At 41.6% G+C, this 21,187-nt stretch overlaps 1 protein-coding gene across 1 annotated transcript; it reads left to right on the top strand.

Moving 5' to 3' along the window:
• Positions 1–10,512: 10,512 nt before the first annotated feature.
• ypel2b (yippee-like 2b) lies at positions 10,513–20,949 on the top strand. Its single transcript, XM_042486314.2, has 4 exons — positions 10,513–10,648; positions 11,584–11,627; positions 13,021–13,129; positions 17,207–20,949. Exons 1-4 carry the CDS (start codon positions 10,532–10,534, stop codon positions 17,294–17,296), a joined length of 360 nt encoding a protein of 119 aa, XP_042342248.1. The 5' UTR covers positions 10,513–10,531; the 3' UTR covers positions 17,297–20,949.
• The last annotated feature ends 238 nt before the right edge of the window (positions 20,950–21,187 follow it).

Raw genomic sequence — 21,187 nt, 5'->3', positions numbered from 1 at the left:
TCATCCATCAAGTCAGCGTTCAGTGTGATTTCCGCCAAAGATTGTCAATTTGACCATCAAGATAGTTCACCTCTGCAGGAGTGTGTGCCTTGGACCTGTCGTGTAACGGTACAGTTGTTGTCACTACACTACAAAAACAATGATAAGACTAAAATACAAATAAATGAATTAATTAACGCAACAGTTTGCATCAGCTATTTTTTGAGTTATGACAACCTTTAATGAACTCTTTTGCTACAAGCTCACTATATTGAGTTAAGGGAATTAGCTTGCCCTCTATAATAAAATACATTTTTAAATAGTGCTAACTTAATAATTGATAGCAAAACAAAAGTTTTTAAGTAATAAGATTTCCTTTGTCCTAGTTGTTTGGCCTGCAGGTCCCCAGCTGTGGTATGGGGAGGAGACTTGAAATCCTGAATTGAAGGTGGAGAAAAGTGAAATTATTAAGCCGATTTCATAAGGTGACTACAACTTGAATTTTGTTTTAAATCAATTAACACGGAAATTTGAGCTGGAATTGCACACAAAATTAAGTTGAGGTTATTGTCAACATTATTATGTTGACACAACTCAACATTTTTGCAACCTTAAGGTTAATCTAAATCAATAAATTAGGATTTTTATCCTGCAACCATGCAAGTAATCATGTGGTACGTTACCTGAATAAGCATACTTTTCGAGTGTAAGTGAACCTAAGTGCTCCAACAAATTTAGTTTAATTTTATAGAAAAGTGGTGTTATGATGGTTAGCAACACAAACCATGTGAGCTTTTCCTTGAAGGAGCGAGAACTGTTGTCGTCACTGTCTTATTTAGTTAACTACTGTGTTAGGGACTGTTCGTTATTTATCAGAGGAAAGGGAGGGCAGGGCTGTGACTTTGTTTAGACGAGAATGGCCCTACTTTTTTTTGCATTAATTTTTTTTTTTATTGCCCTGCTCTTTTAACTGGCCTCCCAACACAGTCAATGGTAATACCCTTTCAAAAGCTATAAGAGAAGCAGACTCTGTGAACATTTTTAAATGACAACTGAAAATTTTGTGTTGGCTTTTAATTCATTTTACTCATGTATTTATCTTTTTATATCAATTCTCTTATTTTTACTGTTCTAACCATAGGATATATATATATATATATATATATATATATATATATATATATATATATATATATATATATATATATATGTATATATATGTATATATAAATAAAATAAATAAATAATTTAAATATAAATATTTAAATTATCTAAGTTTTCTAAGTGTAAGTTTCCTTTATATACAGTCAATGGTTCTTAGAGGTCTCTGTACTTTTTACTTTGACTCTTACATCTTGTTTATCGCCAAAAATCTTTTGATTGTCTGATCAAACACTGGGCAGAAAGGAAAGAAAAGAAACCGTCCTGACTGTATGAGGGATATTCTGCGAACATGGAAGTGCGCAGGAGTGAACGCTCTCGCTCCGGCTGGCTGCCTCGTCGCTCTCTGTCTCTCTGCCTCCTCTAAACTCTGCTGGGCATCACTGCGCGTCAAAACATTGCGTCTCTGCAGGACTTGCCAGGGCCGGAGAGAAGAGGAAATTTGCTTGGGAAGGAATGCGAAAGGGGGTTTAGGATTGGCACTGCCACGAGGAAAAACGAGGAGGTGCGACATTTTCCGAGCTACGTGGAGATCCGTTTTTTCTTCCCTTCAAAGGTAAAATGAAATTTCCTCTGCGTTATTTATTACTGTGGTGCATTTGTTGTTACGCACCGTTTTCATACCGCTCTAAAAAGCTTATTTTAGCGTCGATATAATCATGTTGAGCCTATGCACTACTTTTTATTAACCGAGGTAACTTTTAACATGCAGGCACGCGTGTTGTAGCAGGCTATTAAAATAAAAAAATAAAGTTTATGATGTGCAGCTCGTGTCCTGCCAACAACATGCGTTACATGATAGTCAAACATGTTATTCATGGTTTTTTTCTCCGTGGATTGGATGCTGAGGTCTACTCTGCATTGAAGCTACAGTATCTAGTGGTTATTATTAGGACACATGCTGTTTGTGGTGGCAGTCCTATGCGCCATCAACCCCGTGCGCGCGCTCGGTCGTGATGGTGCACGTCAGCAGTGATCAATGCAGGTTATCATGTAACACGCGCGCGTGTGAACACAAGCTCTGACGACAGTCACCTGGTTCCCATCGATCTGTCAAAGTCATTGCAGATGTTAAAGCTGACCAGAGTGGGCTGTGTGTGTGTGTGTGTGTGTGTGTGTGTGTGTGTGTGTGTGTGTGTGCGTACGTGCATGCATGCGCGCGTGTGTGTTTCCAGCATTGTTGAGCTGAGGCATCCCCGCCATCTGTGCTGCGTGTGGTGGCTGAAGTTCTGCCCCAGATTAAGTGCGCCACTGCCTGTGACCTGATTCAATAATCACACACACATACTGTAAACCTTAAGCCTTCATGTTTTTGGTGTGTGTGTTTACTGACGCGTTACCCCACGTGACATCTACCATCCCATACAAGTCAACGATAGTTAAGACAAGCAGGTGGAAATTACCCCCCCCTTCCAAAAAATCAAGGCAACTAAATAAAGTCCATGTGAGACAGTTTAAGAAGAGACACTTTCATCATGTCATGACCTTTGCACTGATCTATTTTCATTGCAAAGCATGCATGCAGATAGGCATTGATCATGTTAGGATCAATACACAGAGATCGAAGATGGGGATCAGAGTGTTGCAGGGCCTTGAAAGGTGATCCTTTACAGGCACGACTTATATACATAAACAAAAGTTGTGTACAGTGTTTTTCATAGGTCTGAGTCATTTTGTCACATCACTTTGTTTTTCTCTCACTTTTTATGACACCTTCTCTGTTTATCAGCTGCACACAGAAAAGCAACAGAAGTTATATGTACAGGCAAGCCAGATAATGAGCACTTTGAAACCTGGATCGACATAGGTTTTCTTGTGCTGCCTTCAGACGCAGTTCACATGTATTTGAACCTTTTAAACACAAGCAAATTGGTTTGATTGCTTTCAAAAACATGGGAAAAAGCAATCAGCAACTTGGCTTGAAATGTCCAGCAAATTGCAAAAAAAATAGGAAAGCTGACAAGAAAATTACTTGAAAATTATGTTTTAAAAAAAGAGAGAATCATTAGAGAATTATCAAATAACTAGGAAAAATATCAACAAAACAATATTTAGAGTTGTTTAATTATACATTTAAAATCAGGTTACAGAAATATATATGTGTGTATTTAATAATACTAATATTTATTATTTTTTGTTTTAGTTTAGTTTAGCACTTTATTCAGGTAATTTCCTGGTTTTGTTTTTCTTTTTCTTCTTTTTTTTAATATAATTTCAGAAGCCAATTTGCTCAGGTTTCAAAGGGATTAACAGTGATTGCTTCAGGCAAATTCAGCAAGGAAACAGTATGTAAAGCACCTAAAAACAAGCTACCTTTCTCTCCGCAGGGGACAAAACAGACACAGGCGGAAGAAAATTAGAAGTGAGTACAGATCGAACGTAGCAACAGTAACCAGACACACACACCTGGGATGCAGAAGCATCGCCTCATCAGTGAGATTTGATATGGTTGGGGGGGCAGAGAGGAGCTTTTTGCTCCTCTAGTCGGTGATGTCATGCTGCTGTCAGCCTTGGTGTAAGACTGAATGGAGAGAGCAGGATGAAAGTACATCAAGTACAGAAATCATGTCGGTGCAGCTCGTGGGCAGTATAGGACACACAGCTCATCCGACGCTGAGGGGACACACACTGCTTCTTCCCTCGCTCTCTCTGTTCTTTTAACTCTCCCCCTGTCCTCGTCTGACTCTGATCCCACCGCCCGCTCCCTCTGTATCTCTGCCTCTCCTCTGCCTTTCTCCTGCTCTCGATCATTGTCAGAAGCAGCATCAGCAGCGGCAGCATCAGTGCGTTACATAACAAAGGTTTTTTTGTTGGGATACAAGGGCCCTTTTGGCTGTTGAGACTCGTGGCACGTAGCCTTTTGTGATGACACCCAGAAATGACCAGAATGGACAGCTCGGTGACCTCAAACGACCCACGGCAGAACTGATGAATAGACAGAGTGAGAGCAGGAAAAATAAATATACAAACAGGCTGAGAGACAGACGGAGAGAGAAACACGCAGACTGGAAAATAAACTGATAAAAGATGGACAAACGCTAAAGACACACACTGAGGTTATACAAGAGTCAGCTTTGCTAGAAACATCCTGCGGTTGGAGCCTGTCTGAATCACTGCGACCAGTTCCTCTAGTCATCTGATCATTTATGCAATTTGTTATTCTGTCAAAGAGGGATTTTTTTTTAGTGCAAAGCAGCTCTGATTGACTCATTGCGTCAATGTTTTACAGAGCCTCAGCATCCTTGTTCCCACAAACAATGTTGCCTTGCAAAATGAGTTTCGAGCATGTCCACCCACGAAGACGCGAGCTGTCCTGTTCTTGGAAACCAATTGTTATGAAATGTCAAACAGCGTCATAGTGCAGCCTTGATCATCTGTTTATTGTGGTATAAAGCCTGAACCTGCTTTCTCTTGTACTTTATGTTCACTGTCCTCCTTGTCTTTACAGTTACTGATTTCCTTATTAAAGTTCCCAACCAGACATGTTTTTAAGTGCGGAAAAATACTCTTTTATGGTACTATTTTCTTTAACATGCTTTTCCCACATAAAAAGTTAAACAAAAAATCAAACATACCCCTAAAAAGAGGCTGGAGCACATCGTCTCTTTTGCCCTCAGCAGCCCCTTTTAAACTGCCTGTTCAAGGCGGAAATGATGTGCCGTTATGCCGCCTCGCCATTCTGTATCAAAGTTACGATAGTTGAATGGGGGGACAAAGCTGTCTCACCCTTAAGGGAGGTCGCGAGTTAATTTGATAGGATAGCAATAGAGTGAAAAGGAGGAGATAGAGGGGATGATGTGCAGCAAAGGGCCAAGAGTGGAATTGAACCAGCAGCCGCTCTGGTAAGCACATAGCCTTTGTGCCGCTCTATCAGATGAGCTACAGAGCGGCACAGGTGTGACGTTTTGACGACGTGTTGATGTATGTAACCCAGCGGCGGGAGATTTAAAAAGCGGATGTTTGCTGTTAGCGGCTAACTCAAAGAAGAAGAACAGCCGTAAATGTCTGAAATTCGGGACCTCTTTACCATCCAAGCAGAGGACGGGATCAACTGCCATATAACAGGGACAGGAAATGATTGTTATAGACATGTATATACGTATAAACGTGTGTAAACGTCAGGCACCAGCCTGCCAAAGTTGTTACTCAGTCACTAGAAAAGGTGTGACATATAAAGCAAACCAAACATTTGATTATGGTAACATGTAGTCCTGCATGTTATTCAAACATCTTACATCAAATTCCCAACATCTCCAGTGCTGCAATTTATGAATATCTAAATTATCAGTTAATTTTAATTGTTTTTGTCTATAAATTGGCAGAAAAGTGTGAGTAAATGCTTTTCATGAGTTCAACTTCACAGAGACCTAGTTGAGTTTAAAATGTTTTGGTTTTTCCAACGAACAGTACAAAACCCAAAGATATTCGGTTTATAATTCTAAACACAACAGCAAATCTTCAAAACGGAGGTGGAGGTACTAATAGTTGTACATGACGAAAACAATGAACTATCAAAACTGTTCATCACACAGTGAGTATGTGATTTGTTTTTAATCATGTTAGAAAGCTGTATGAGCTGTTTTTATCCACGGCCACAAACATGCACCGGCACACTGATGAAGTGATTGTTTAGAGACCGACTGCAGATGAGACACAGAGAGGACTCCACATGGATTATGTATGACCCAAAAGAAGATGTGTAACACGTGCATTACGATAATCCGGCGCTGCGGCTGAAAGTCTGTTGAGAGCATCACGATGCACTATATCATCGTGCTGATAGTTGCGACCCACAGAGCTTTTCCTACAGATGATAGTTTGAGTAAACTTCTCGCTTGTCAGCTGTGTTAAACAGGTTCTTGTCTGTACATCACATTTACATTTTAAACATTTAGCCTGTACTTTCACCTGAAATGACATGTAGCAAATGCTTTTTGGAAGAAGAAGCTCGAATGTAATGTAATTAAATCAGAAGATTAAGTTTAAAGCTCACATTACTAGATTACCCACAGTGCCTAAGACTAATTACTGAGCCGTGATCAGGCAGCTGCATGTGAATGTAAGAGATTTTCTTGATTAACTGAAATTCAGATTCCTTGTTTTGACCAGCAGTCTAAAACTCCAATATCCAGAGTATGATCATAAGAGACTTAGAAAATATTCATCCTGAAAAAGCTGTAAGTTGTTAAATGTTATCATGTTTGCGAACAAATGAACTAAATAATTATCAAAATAAATTTTCTGACAATAGACTAATCAATTAATCCATTTATCATGTAAATCTATGTAAGTAAATCGTGTGTCAATGCGTCACTTCTGTATGGCAGGACTATAGACTGTATAAAAACAATGGACGTAGCTACTGGGACTCACGTTTTGATCTACTGAGAGCAACATTTAGACCGTGGCCATCTTGTCTTATTGGAACTAAAAGTGACCAAATTTGGATGAGAGAGTTGAGCTGTAGAGCAGCGAGGGGTGGGTCCGACTGAAGGACGATGGTGGCGTCTTGAAGACAGTCTGTCACTCAAAGTGCCCTCACCCTAAATATGCATGACGTTAAGCCTTAATAACATTTAAAAGGGTGACTTATAAGGCTGAACCTCACTAAGACTTATGGCAGTCAAATCAGATTTGGCCATTAAATATAAATATTTGCCAATTCTTTTTTTTTCTTTCTTCCACAGAGTTTTAAAGTTTGAACGGGGCTCAGTGGGACCTTCAGTGTTACAGCTGCATTCATGTAACATGGTAAACAAAATAACTGTGCAAACGATGGATAAATGGTGTGAAACAACAGTTTTTCCAACAGTAAATATCAAATCAAAGCCAGAAATTGTGTTGTTTAAAGTTGCTGCAAGCTGCAAATTCAACACTTCAACACAGAGAGTAGACGATGTTATTGTGGAGCAGAGTCTCTCCTCCTCTGTGCCGTTAGCTGCAGTACGCAGTTCCTCCTACCTAAGAGTAGCATGACAGTCAAGAGCACTCACTCCACAGCAATATCTGGTGACCGAAACATCCTCAGAAGTAAACTGCACAGCACACTGACCCCCAAAACACGGCTGCTTGACTTGAAGCCATCTCAGTAAGCTGAGGGGTCTTTGACCGATAACTCCAATCTTCAACTTTCAGGGGACCGCACTAGTGACTTGTTTTTGGCATTTTTGCCTTTATTGATAGGACAGCTAGACAGGAAAGGTAGGAGAGAGAGGAAGGACGACAAGGGGACAGGGCCGTGGGCTGGAATCAAACTCGGGCCACTGCAAAAGTAAATAATTTGGGCACACACTTCACCAGGTGAGCCAGAGGTTGCCCCAAAGTAGGGCATATTAATATAGGTGTCTATGGGGATTGGCTCATTTCTGGAGCCAGCCTCAAGTGGCCATTTGGGGAACTGCAGTTCTTGGCAGTTTGGCATTGGCTTCATTTTTCAGCCCCATAAGTTGCCACTTGCAGGACTCACCATTTTACACATAGCTCAGAGGACCAGATCCTACATAAACTTCCTCCTGGTCCTCAGTCCTGAAATGACTGAGAGGCTAAAACACGCTTTGGGTTAAACATCAAATGTGTGTGTGTGCGGGTGTCGGGGGTCAGCTCCAACGACTGCACTGAACGTGTCTTTGTGCCTCAATCCCACACCGCTGGCAGCGAGTCAGAAGAGAGAAAACAAGGGCACGTCTCAGTGGCTTATTTATTTATATCCCCTGGTCCTTCCCATCAGCACTAGAGCCTTTATCAGCCTCCGTCCAACACTAAAAACAATCATATTGCAGAGCAGTAAAGTAAAGAGGCCTCTCTCTGTCTCTTTCTGTTGTTTGTCCTGAACTCACAGAGGCCTCCTGCTCCCATTCAGTATTTTATTAGTTTTTCCAGATGGTTCAGTAAAGACAGACAGGAAGGAGAGAAGACAGAGTGGGACGGCATATTATGAAGGTGATGAAACAAGTTATTATTGCAGAATCTTATAGCACCATCGTCCTGTAAACTACAGAAGTTGTTGCTTTAATTCAGTTAGAAAGGTCATGGCTTTTTATTGTGGAACAATTTAATGGGGAATAATAGCAGCTGAAACAGGCAGGTAGACAATAAAAGGTGCATATACTGTTTTAGTGAGGCTCCTCAACAGCTTTATGAAAAGCAGCAATGTAACTAGATTACATTTTGCGTTTGATTGGTTGTTTTAGAGCTACAGGGTTGAAATCCCAATTAAAGTTGCATTAAGCAAGAAAAGCGCAAAGATTAGATCTGCACCCCGATGTAGAGAGCACCGGCCCTGAACCACCTCCTGTGCAGTTAGTCAAAACATACTCTTGTCCTCCTGGCCCCGAGCCTTTGGGATGGATTCCCAGGCCAGCTCACTAATCTTTTCAGTCACCAGGGCACACCAGCAGAAGTATTTTAAGGGCTCGGTCTAGTTGGATATCATGGAGTGAGCAGAGCACGATCCTCACAGTTATGCTACGCTAAGCAGATTATCTCTGCAGCCCCATAGACTTAAACACAGACTGTGAGCTAGCGCTGCTGCCTCTGTGCACCGCATTGAACTGGGGTCAGTGCAGGGGGCTTTGACCACAGCTGCAACTAATGATTATCGTCATTATCAATTTTCTACCAAACCAATTATTGTTTGGTCTACAAAGTACCAGAAAATAGTGGAAAATGCCCCACATATTTGCAAGCTGACATCTAAAAATGTTCGACCAACAGTCCAAAACCCACAGGTTGGCCTTATTCAGTAATCAATGATACAACAGGAAAACAGCAAATCCTCATGGGAGAGCTGCAAAGCTGGAGCTATGATTAAGAAGAGTTTACAGTCACACTAGCAGCTGTGTGAGGCTGTACTTACAGTCATGCATTGAGCTAAATGCTAAATGCATGCAAACATACACACAACCAAAATGCTAATGTGTTAGCGGGTATAGTGTTTACCCACAGATATATAATAGTAACTAGATACTGTTTGCAAAGATGGCCCCTGTTCGTTTCAGTGGAGTTGCTCGCCTGGCACATACACCAAAATAACTTTCTAGCTTTTAGGTTTACCTCTTCAGCCCACTGAATATGCACAGTAGTATTTCTCTCGATCACCCTGTCCGCAATTCACACTTGTCTCATAGAGTAAACATTGTGACGACCTCACAGATTATTAAAAATGTCTTCTCACATTTCAAGGAGAGTTTTGCAAATATAAAAAGGGTTGTATGCAATTAGTCAACCAGTCATTTAAGAGTCGCTACACTCACTAGTTCTTATTTAAATTAATATTATTTTATGCAATTGTGTTCACCCAATGAAAACGCTGTTTTGTATTTATGTATGTTATGGATTTATTTTTGTAAATAGTTTTATTTTCCCTAAATTTTAATTGTTAAGTTTTAATCAGTGAAATTTTTTTTTCATGTAAAAGGGGATAATTAATTTTCACAATGCATTTTTGAAAAACGTTTTAGCTTGTAGTTTAAATTGTGCTCATTTTGTTTTGTGTTATCTACTTTTAGACTAGTCAACTAGTGTAAGTATAAACTGATTTTAAATGTCAGGGAGGTTAGTCGTCGAAACATCCCTAGTATTTGGTCATAAACAAAATAACTGCATCAGAACATATACATTTGTCCTTGATGGTGGCACTGGACCTACAGGAAAAGTCAGCTGATTCCTAAAAAAAAGGATTCATCCTCTGAGCACCATGAATTCCCAGGCAGTTTATTCAATAGTTGTTGAGATACTGTTTATCGGTCTGGACCAAAGTGGAGGACTCACTTTGGGATTGTTGTCATCCCTCGAACTACGCTGCTAGCATGGCAAAAAAATTACTTACATGTAAAATAAGCAATTATCAAAATATTTATTAATTATTATCATTATTAATTTTTCTGTCTGTCCCTGCTTTAGAAGCTCAAACTGTCCTCTCGACCAACTAGGAGTTGTTATTGGGTTCTTGTGGTTCCCTGTACAGTGGAAACATGAATCTCATCTCCTAAAGTAGAATGTCGTCATTGTTTTCATCTGGAAGCTGAAATGTGAAATTTAGTGACTCAGCCGGGAACACAGGCTCATTAATAATGCATGATGTCTCATCACATCATCGCTCTCTGAGGTTTAAAGTGTTTCAAAGACGCGGGCAGGTTGCAGAATTCACGGAGCACACAGACCGTAATCCCATCAGCAATCATACACCTGTGGCTCAGTTTACAACATCTGCTAAAGGAAGCAGCTGTTACGCAACCGTGTAACCGTGAGCTGCTCTTTTATCGTCTCCCTGCGCAGGTGTTTGCCTCCCAACCCACCGCCCACCACGGCCCTCACCTGTGTGTTGCGGTGCTTCCCTTGTGAGCCGACCTGGGCTGGCAGTCCCTTCTTGCACCGCCCGCCAACTCCGCCCATGGTCAGAATGACACGCTCCAAGACCTTCCAGGCGTACCTGCCGAGCTGCCACCGAACCTACAGCTGCATCCACTGCCGAGCTCATCTGGCCAACCACGACGAGCTCATCTCCAAGGTAACAGGAGCACTCTGCTTCAATGACTTGACTCATCTTACTGTCAGTGGTTTGCCCCTGGAAAACATTAGTGACAGTACTTAAATTTAGGCAGCTAATTATTACTTTACTTCATGCTTTGTTTCATCACAGGCAATGTTTTACTTTAGAAACAAGCAATTTACTTTTTAGATTTTGTCTTTTTCACTTTTTTAAATCTTGCATAGTTTTTTTTATGCTTTAATTTCTCAGTGCAAGAGCAACTGTTCTGATTTCTGATCCTATTGCACAGTCAGGATATACAATTTAAAAGAATTACAAGCAATTAAAAGGACAAGCTTTGAAGATTTTATAAAAAGGGTGAACGGATGAAGAATTATGAAAACAAACAACAGGCTGAATACCTGTATATCTATGTCAGCCTCCACCACATTATTGCCTGTGGTGGGATTACGTTATAAGCTGGTTAGTGAATTGGATTATGAATGCACTATCACTTTTTCCACGTGCGATTATGACAACACCGCTCACCTGTGCACAAAGGCGTTTTTGGCGGTCGTAACACAGCCGCACAACATAAATCTGTTTAAGCTTTCATGATGTGGAAAATAAAGGCCTGTGAGAAAATGACTGCAGTGCAAGTGGTGGAGCTCCTTATGCATTAGCCAAGCATGATGTTATCAGCAGCATATGTGCTGTTACTGGGAGACTGTGCACCATTTGAAGTAGATATTAAAATAGATTTTGTCTAGAGGTTTTAAAATAAGAGCTTCTATTAAAGTAAAGGCCTGTCTCAGATCAACATGTGGGCGTTTTATAAGGAAACCAAACCTCTCTCTCTGTTATTTGACTGAAGCATTATGACAATATGTTTATATCAATTTTATAGCGATACTACACTGCATGAAAGAGTCGATTCTTGTTTCAGCCTTTTTATCTTTGTCTCTTTATTGCAGTCGTTCCAGGGCAGCCAAGGCAGAGCCTACCTGTTCAACTCAGTGTGAGTATCTCTTCTTGCATTTCAACAAGAAATGGTTTACGTTATGTCTAAAGCCACCTACAGACTGTGAGATTTCAGCAGTCTTGTAAGTTTAGTGCGAACTACACTTTGCAACATGGATCCTATAAACTTGGGCACTCTTTGGAGTTGCAAGAGGAGTTAGCATTGAAGGAGATATTAGCATCAACTAGCATTTGGAGCCAGTGTCGCGTTGATCAGTGCGACATTTCATGCTTCATTTCTACTGGTTATTTTGTAGACATAGGGAATAAGAGTAGTCACATAGACATCTTTCACCGTGAACACCCCAAAATCACAGTGTATACCAGGCTTAAGGAAAAACAGTCCTTAGACCTAAGCCCTTTTTATAGAGAGTGCACTACAGTGCTGCCACTAAGTCTCTTCTTTATGCCTCCCTTGCATTTTTAAACAGAATCGAACGACGACGTCATCATCCCACTCCAGTGTGTAATTTCAGACAGCATGCTGCCATTGCGGAATAAAAGGAGGCGTGACAGGTGTAAAACACAACAGTGTCAGCCTCTAGTGTGACATACAATATACAATATACACATGGCATTAACATGGCAATAACAATTATTTTCCGTCTTTGTTGTATAGCAGCTGATTTCGTCCTCTGCTCGGAGGGTAAGGAGCTCCCAAATCTCATTGTTTTAACAGTTTCCTGACAGTTATGACCGCTGTTCTTCTCCTTTGAGTCAGCCGCTGACTTTTATTAGCTGCTTTCTAAATGTCCCGCTGTGGGTTGCACACATAACATGTCATCAAAACATCCCACCCATCTTGCCTATGGTCCTGTCCTGCTGGCTGTCCTGTTTATACACACTGTTTCGCCGCTGTAACTACCTCCCATGGCGGATTAAAGGTGATATGCCTTTGTCCCCCTCATTTCGCGATCGTACCTTAGAACGGCGAGGCAGGATAATCGTGCAATATTCCTGCCTTAAACAGGCAGTGTAAAAGAGGCTTTAGACGGGAGACCAGTGATATAACATGCTAAAGTGTTTTAAAATAAGTTGATAATGGATATCGTGTCACACAGTAGACGTGTTGTCATTGACGCTGCGGTGTAGACAGAGCCAGCGAGTGCCTCGGAGTCATTATCAGCTGAATTGAGTGTGAAAATTAGGCTGCTTGAATCTATGCTCTCTGTGGCCTGGCGCCCTATCAGTACACGCTGTGTGAGTGGGTGTGAGGCAGTGACTCACTCTGAGCACATCATACTGTACATGCAACTGAGCAACTTGAGCCACTTACACAATTTGTAACATTGTCTCTTGGTCTCTGCTTCTCTCCCCTTCCTTTCTGCTTTCCTCTCCACATTTTCTCATCTATCTGTCTCTTTCTCTCTCTCTCCCTCTGTCTCTCTCAGGGTGAACGTCGGGTGTGGTCCTGCAGAGGAGAGAGTTCTCCTCACAGGCCTGCATGCTGTAGCAGATATCTACTGTGAGAACTGCAAGACCACTCTGGGTTGGAAATACGTAAGTGTCCTTGGCTGATTTGATCCACAAGCACCACAAACTGCATCCAAGGTTAGAGGACGATAAACTGAGGAGGGTGTTATTATAGCACACCCTAATTTTATTTGCACCCTAATTATATTTGGACCTCCTCTTTTCTCAGGGTCAACGCAGTGTTACGGCTGTGGGCTGAATTAATTATGAGATTGATTTCTCAGAACAGATGGAGACATGAAGTCTTTGTCTTGCATGACTTGTGATTAGTTTTTAATGTTTTTGTGGAAGTGAAAACCATCTGGAGCAGCAGTAGGGCCCTTTATTCATCACTCAAACCTGAAGATTTACATACACACAATATGCTTTTTAGGATTTAATAGATCTCGACTTTTACTGTGCTAGTTCGTACAGCTGATTCTATCATAGCTGTCATTGCTTGGTGTTGATGATGCTGATTGAACATTTACAAACTGACAGTGTAGAGTATAGATATTTCAGAGTTGAAGTCCTCATGAAATGAAAATACATTTTCCCAGTTTTAAACTTGTGTCCCTTTCTTAATTAATCATTTATTTCTTGAAATATGCCAAATATATGTCAGAAAATCAGTAACAGATTATTTTTTACATCACTGTCCTTAGTCTGTCTGTAGTACCAGGTAAAACATTTTCAAATATTTGATAACTAATTTTGCACTCGGGGACGTTAATAAGACTAGCTAGTCACAACAGTCATATCAAACTTCACATTACGGTTTGCATGTTGTAGTAACAGAGCAATATGGAAAGAAAAAGTGAGAGATGATTGTATAGATATGAGTGGGACAAATCTTTGTTTTCATTTCTAAACAATGTGGTGGATGTCTAATTCATTCATTTGTCCGTCTTTTGCCACCTGATCTAATGATGAGGGACGTGTGGACCCAATAGTCCTAATTGCTCTGTATCATGCTAAACTCTTAAGTCTGCCCGTTTTTTAGCGGTCTAGTCAAATGCAAAGGATTGCATTTAAATCCCTCTTTTAACTGTTTAACTGTTCAAATATAATCCGTTTCCCTGGGAAATACGTCACAGTACAGAAGCTAAAGAAGCTCTAATTTCTGTTTCACAGGGAAACAGCATTAATGAATGCCTCACTATGTAGCTCTGGCCAAAATCAGAGCCATAAATACAGTCAAAGTTGCTATAAAGCTGTGATATAGCATCATGTCTAAATACACATGCAGTATGTGTTTAACAGAGCTGGTATTTTAGGTTCCATATCAGGGTGAACTAAACAGCATCCACACATGTAAGCTGTCATCATATATCAACAGAGCTGAGCATGTGCAGCTGTCACGGGTGAATCCTGTCTGCATGGAGGTGAGAGTTTACACTATAGGGCACGTGACTGTATCCTAAAGGGGTTAACACACACAGACACATACATTCACACAAACAGTGTCCTTGTTATTGGACTTCTGAGAAGGTCTCATTGACCAGCGCTCTTTGTCTAACCTCTAACCGTAACCTTCCAGCCTAAAAATAGCAACTTTCCTTATGACGCCTGGTATAAACACCTGGCGGAACCAGCTTCAAAACTAGACACTCTTCTGGGTAGTTTCTATTCCTGTCAGGACCCCACAAGGCAGAGAAAACAGAGGTCAAATGCAGAAGCACACAGACACCAGATAAGACTTAATGGAGGGTTTCCATTAATATCAGTTGCAGCGGTATTGATTTTCTGCAGTCGTCAAAGTTCTATCGAGAGGCTTGACCTACTGCACTTCTAAACCAAGAAATCTGATAACGCGCCTCTGCAGCTCCGAACCAAAATAGCCAAAGACAAAACAAGGTACAGACGCTCCACAGTGAAAACATTTGTATCAGCTGACTCAGTGACTCTGCTTTCAAGAGAAGCTCACAATGACTGAGTAGCTTTTGAACAAGAACACAAGGTTGTTAATGGTCTTGGACAGGAAGCAGAAGTTGTCATTTCTCATTTTTTTTATAGCACTGATAAGCAAACTGCTACTTTTTAAAGCAGTTTTTAAGAGAAGAGCTGTGTCAAAGTGATGTTTTTCTAAAGGAGGTGTTAATACAAAAAGCAGTGATTCAACCTCAGCATTTACATAGCCCTTTTGAAGCCTGGGGCTTTGGTTTACTGCTTGCTTTCGTTGTCAGTTACTGGGGCCAGAAATATCCAAATTTGGGGATATGGGAGGTGGAACTGGAGCAAGCTGAGGTGGGATTAGTAAGCAGCAGCTACCACAGCTGAGCATGATCATGTGACCACCATGAGAGACATCTGTTAATCAAAAACAGTCTCATACACCCCTGTAAAAGTCTTTGGGTTGGAAAATCACCACAAAGACACACAATAGAAGGAAAGTGACTGTTGAGACACAGTCTAACACCATGCTAACAGCTCTGTGAGGCTGTACTTACACACAGCCTTTCTTTGAGCTAACAAAAATATGCTAAAAAGCTTAAAATGACAATGCTAACACACTGATGTATAATGCTAACCATGTTCACCATTTTTTTAGAGTGTTGGTATACAAACATTTGCTATTTCGCATCACACAGAAAGTACACACAGCTGAGGCTGATGGAAATGTTATTTTTGCAGTTGCAGAGTGGTGCAGGAATGAGTCCTGAAACACTGAAATGACTTGAAGTCAATTGGTTTTATGTTTTGGTGTTGGCAATAGCTGTTGGCGGTTCATCTTGTGAATGTGGTATCTCCACACAGACTCAAGAATGAACTGATTAGATTTTGGTGGTCAAAGGTCAATGTCACCTTGCATCCGTCTCATTCTCTTGAACGCGCTATTTCAAAAAGGCCTTGAGGTGGTTTCCTGAAATTTGTCTCAAATGTCCACTTGCATCCCTGCAGCACTCTATGTCTTTATTACAGTGTGGATTTAGAAGGAGAACTGGATACAATGCGAGACGCATTACAATGAAATTTGCTCAGTGTTGCATGAAGCCAAAAAAGTTTGATTTACGGGTATAAAACTACCTGCATTGGCCCTTCCTTTAACCCCGCCCCCCAACCACTCAGTCTTAGGCTCACTCTAATGAAGGACTGCAGGATAATTACTCTGGGTTCTGCTTTTAGAGATTTTTTTTACAACATAATGATTTAAATAAGCGCTATTTAAGTGTTCGTATTGGAAGGCAGATGTACCTAAAACAAACTTGCTCGAGATTTGCATCTCTTTCACAATGTAACATTTTATGAGAAAAAGTCTTTTTGGGCCCATTGGCATCAGGAGATTTGGCCAATATGTCAAATTGGCTTCAAAGTCTGGTGCTATTCCTTGGGGCCTGATATTTAGCCATAAACCAAAGTATTAGTCATCAGAGAAACTTGCTTACACATGCAGCCTTAGTGGGTGCCACCTGGCATCAGCACTTTTAATCTTTTAGTTTTCATTAAATGCTGCTTGAATCTCACTGGGTTTACTGTGTCTCAGAATGACTGATGCAGTCATGCTTTCCAAATGATTGATCATTTTGCTGTCAACAACTTATGTAAATGAAGGGAAAACTTATAAACTGTGAAAAATAATGATTATGGTGTGAGCTGATATATTTCACTTAATATAACAACACTACGTGGAGCTGATAAGCTTCTTCGTAGCTCAGATCTTCTTATAATTTCCATTCATGCTTTCCAGAGGAATCTGTGACTACACACCTTACAGCAGAAATGCAAGTTGCAGCCTGCCAAAATAGGGCAGACTCTACATCTGTGTTGGCTTTTGCAAGGCTCAAACCCTTCGCCTTTCTTAGTGATGAGAGTTTTATTTCTGCCAGTATAAGGTATGACGATCCGGTCCGGTCAGAGTTTTGGTTCTGCAGGCTCCTCTGCAGTGTGCAGTGACTGACGGTTATATAACCAGCTCCCAAAGAGCCAGCAGCAGACAGGCCAGGACTGAGTCAAGGATTTTCATACACAGCTGAAATGACTGTCATGAGCAGGGTCTTTTTTTAAGCACTTTGTGCATTTTTTCCTAACTATCTGTCAAAGATATGAACATGTTATTAATCTCTGTCTGTCCATCTATCATTTGAATTAAATGCTGTCTCTCCTGTCCTCTGCCACGCCCTCCAGGAACATGCCTTTGAGAGCAGTCAGAAGTACAAAGAGGGCAAGTTCATCATAGAGCTGGCCCACATGATCAAGGACAACGGCTGGGACTGAGGGAGGAGCAGCCAGGACACGACCGCACCAGGGGAGAGGGGGGTGGGGGGTGGATGGATGGACAAATGGGGAGGGGGTCGTGTGTGGTGGGTGAGTGTGTGACTTTGGTTTGGCTGATTTACCATTAACCTCTGTAACTCTCTGCCCATCCCTCCCTACCACGCCTCTTGATACACACAAACACACATCAAGGTCCCAGACATCCCAGCTTGACAGAGAGACAGACTAGGCGGGCTTCTACGCAGCTAGCAGGACTAGGTGACGGTGACTGGCCAGCAAGATGTCTCATTTTTACCGTTTTGGTTTACTAAAACATGATTCGATAGCTCTTCAAAAGGTGGCAACACTGTCTTGAAGACATCGCCATTGTATGATTATTCTACCCTGTCTAACAGTGACATTAAAACCAGTTGTTAACAGGTCATTCGGTGGAAATTTAGCCAGAAGGATGGCGGTCAGGCTAGCCTGGCGGGGTTCATTGGCCTCGGTTGAAGAGCTGATGGGCATTCACTCTGTCCTCAGCTTGAATGAGATGACCTAAGATGATTATAGCAAATCCAGCTGATCGAGGCCATGCCAGCTGGGCCGGTGATGAGGCCTGGCGCTGAGGCTTGGCACGGAGGCCCGAGCACATGGGCGTTTGGTTGCAGCAAGGGGGTGGGGCGGGTGCAGGGATTGCTGCCCACCAGGCCTCGCTCTCAGCATGGTGGGGGGGGAAAGATCCTGATCCAGTTATGCAGTGGCTTTGATGGCCTCTGGCTGGGATTCGCTCCATGTTTTGCCAGCGATGCAGCTCAGGACGGGCTGAGAGTGAAAGAGATACAGACAGACAGCCACCAGCTTGTCCTAAAACCTCGCAGGAATTTGCCCTCGCAGCAGCAAAGCAGCTCCCCTGGGTTTTATTCATCCTTTAATACAACAAGTCGTGTAAAGCGATCCGCTGATCCTTCCCGTGTTTGTCTGGTGTCGGCAGATGCATCGCTGCGTCTGCCTTTGTTACTTGGCCAGATAGAATTACACAACATAAGCGTGTCTCAGGTGAACAACTTTGGCTGGGATTCCCAAAGGTTTGCAAGCACTGTGAGCATCTTTTTTTGGAGGTCGATAAGCTAAGGTGACGAGGCACTGCTGGCTTGGGGGAGGTAGGGGGAAGTTAGTAATCAAACACAACCCCTGCTATCAGGAAAATAACACTTTTGAAGAATCTAAACAAAAAGGCCAAAGCATGACTGGTTTCATGGGCCAAGGGAAAATGCAAAGGAATTAATGCAGTGTAAATTAATACTTTTACTGAAGTTACGAGGTATATACATAACCGCAGAGGTGTATACTGTAGATGTATAAAAGGTATCACTCTTAGGCTCTCTTTCAGTCTGGGATGACTGCTGTTTAACTGCTGTTACACTGATCTTCACTAACTTGCCCTCAGAAAACATCAGAACAAATCTACTGGGCAACATTATGAAGCAACGCTCTAGATACTACTTATTCTTTTGTTCCTTAAAGCTTGGGTAGCAGAAATGTGGTGAGGGCAAAAAACAGCAGAATTTGAAAATATACCCTCCTCCTGCAGCTCTCTCCTTTCTGTCCCAAGCCCGTCCCACAAGATAAGCATGTGCATATATGCACGCTTCATACGTTAATCCACTGTTTCCCATAAACTGATTTATTGAAATCTACTCCTTTTTAGAGTTGCACACAGAGCATTCACTCAGGCTCTCCTCGTCTTCATCTCTCTCTTGGTTTAACAGACCAAAACTGAGACAAGAATTAGCAAGTCACCCCACCGTCCCTTTGCCTCCTTTTCCGCCACTGTGGACTGTTTCCCAGAGAGCAGAATGGGCAGCAGCTTAGGAGACGGTCCTGTGGTCAACAGCTGAAGCAGCTCAAACTTAATCAGCGCAAATCTCCCAGTGCTGGGTGTCGCGGCGGCCAGCGGTGGCACCGGGTCTAACTTGTGTAAAGGCAGCAACAGAAAGTTTTCTGATGAGTCTGGGCTGTCCAGTCCACTGTAGCTGGGGTTTGCACTGACTGGTTTCATGGTTGAGCTGCTGCCTGCTCTTCTCTCGGTGAGATCAGAGTCTGTAGCAGCGGGGAAAGAGACGGAGGACCTGCTGTGATTTAAGCCTTTTGGTAAATTTTTGCTTCCATTTGCAGAAGGCTAAGTTATGAGCAACATTTTCCCTCATTTCATTTATTGACAGACTGTCTTTGAGCCTCTCTTTTAAATTTTCAGGGTTGCTTTGCAGTGTAGGCAGTTGTTGCCAATGCTGGAAAAGCACTTTTTCTGCTTTCATCAAAGCGATGTGCACGTGCTTCTGCATTAGCAGCACAGCCAATAGGAGCAGAAATGACCTGTGATCAGCCAAAGTCGTGGACTTCACATACTAGATTGTCTAAACCCTAAAAACAGAGCTAAGAGGAGGTGCCAAAGCAAAGTTTTCTCTCAGAACACTTATATCACAATATGCTCAGAGTTTATCATGGGATTTTTGCCCAAGCAATGACACCCAAATTACACTGCCTACCCCAGCTTTAATGCACCAACACATTATCTTCTTAAGCTTTGCCCCAGTTTTAATTTGTCTTCACCTCAGTTATCCTAAATATTCCTCATGCATCATGGGACTTTGAGTTACAACACAAGTGTAAAATCTGAGGTGAAATTAACGGGAAGCATTGCTCAGGTACCTCGATGCTACCTTTTCTTTGCTGAGGCCGGGATCCTTTGTAATGTGCTGGATAAGTTAATGGAAATGTATAATTATCAAATGAGAGAATCCATCCTGTGGAAATGCAACATTAATGCATGCATGAAGTAAAACAAGTGTTCTGACCAGTTCTGTGCTCGGTCCCCATCACATTTTTGTGAAAGGAACATTTTGTGTGTATTAGAGTTGCACTGAAACTTCGTGCTGTAAAACAACATCAGATCAGTTTCACCTCAGTCCATTTGAGCTGCGAGATTCTTCTTCTTTAGATTAAATGTGATCCTAATTTTGCCAAGCTCAATTAGTTGCCCTGTTTGTCACGCAGTTTGTTGCAAACATTGCTCTAGAAGTTGCCCTGTACATGGCGAGTGCTGTTTAAAACTCTCCCGTTACAACCAAAACTAAACCGATAACTTCAGTAACACTCAGCAGTGTTCTGCTCAGTCGGAGGCTGCGACATTAAACCCAGTACAACCAAAGAACCCACCCATCAACAATAAATTGACCAAACAAAAGATCTCATTTTGCTTGGGCAACGTGTTGCAAAACAAGGGGGGGTGTATAGCTGAAAGCCAAGGTTGTGGATAGCCTTTCTCTGTGATATATATAATGCTTTATGATTTTGTAAACAAAAGATCTTAATATATGAATATATTCTATTTACTGTATTCACCACGAGGATTAACATTCATGTCAACCTCTGTGTTACAGACTGTAAATAGTGTTAATGTATTGTGTTTTATCTATGATCCATACGGTGATGAATGAATATGATTTAGGTCATGTCATGCTTTCTCTCTGGTACCCCACATTGGCTGTATGATACTACTTTTTTACTGAAAATGTTTCAATTTTAATGTCTTTTGTAAAGGAGGATGCTGATGTTGACTATGTATCATTGGATCTTCATCTAATAAAATGCACCTTGATATCTGTATGAAATATAGTGTTTGTTTATTCTCATGCATCCCTAAGTCTTGCAGCATCATGTATTCAGAAATGCACCTTAACAAATGTGTAATGTTGGTGCATCAGAGGCTGAGCTATGCTGAGTCAAGCTCCAAAAACACAGAATCCATTATTGTCTATAAAGCAACTAAGTTGCATCTTTCATTAGACCATCCTTGCTCTGTAAATGCCAACGCAGGCTATCTGTTTTGAATTTGTCTTAAAGGGACAG

Source organism: Plectropomus leopardus, chromosome 6, assembly GCF_026936395.1.
Source record: "Plectropomus leopardus strain MGB_pleo_1.0 chromosome 6, ASM2693639v1, whole genome shotgun sequence".
Lineage (NCBI taxonomy): Eukaryota > Metazoa > Chordata > Actinopteri > Perciformes > Serranidae > Plectropomus > Plectropomus leopardus.
Note: the sequence above shows the minus strand (reverse complement) of the source record. Positions and strands in the feature narration are given on the sequence as shown.

Excerpts from the sequence above, each read along its gene's own strand:
- ypel2b (XM_042486314.2), top strand. The coding sequence starts at position 10,532 with ATGGTCAGAATGACACGCTCCAAGACCTTCCAGGCGTACCTGCCGAGC. Across the intron at positions 10,649-11,583 it reads ACGACGAGCTCATCTCCAAG|TCGTTCCAGGGCAGCCAAGG; the intron begins GTAACAGGAGCA and ends TCTTTATTGCAG. Across the intron at positions 11,628-13,020 it reads GCCTACCTGTTCAACTCAGT|GGTGAACGTCGGGTGTGGTC; the intron begins GTGAGTATCTCT and ends TGTCTCTCTCAG.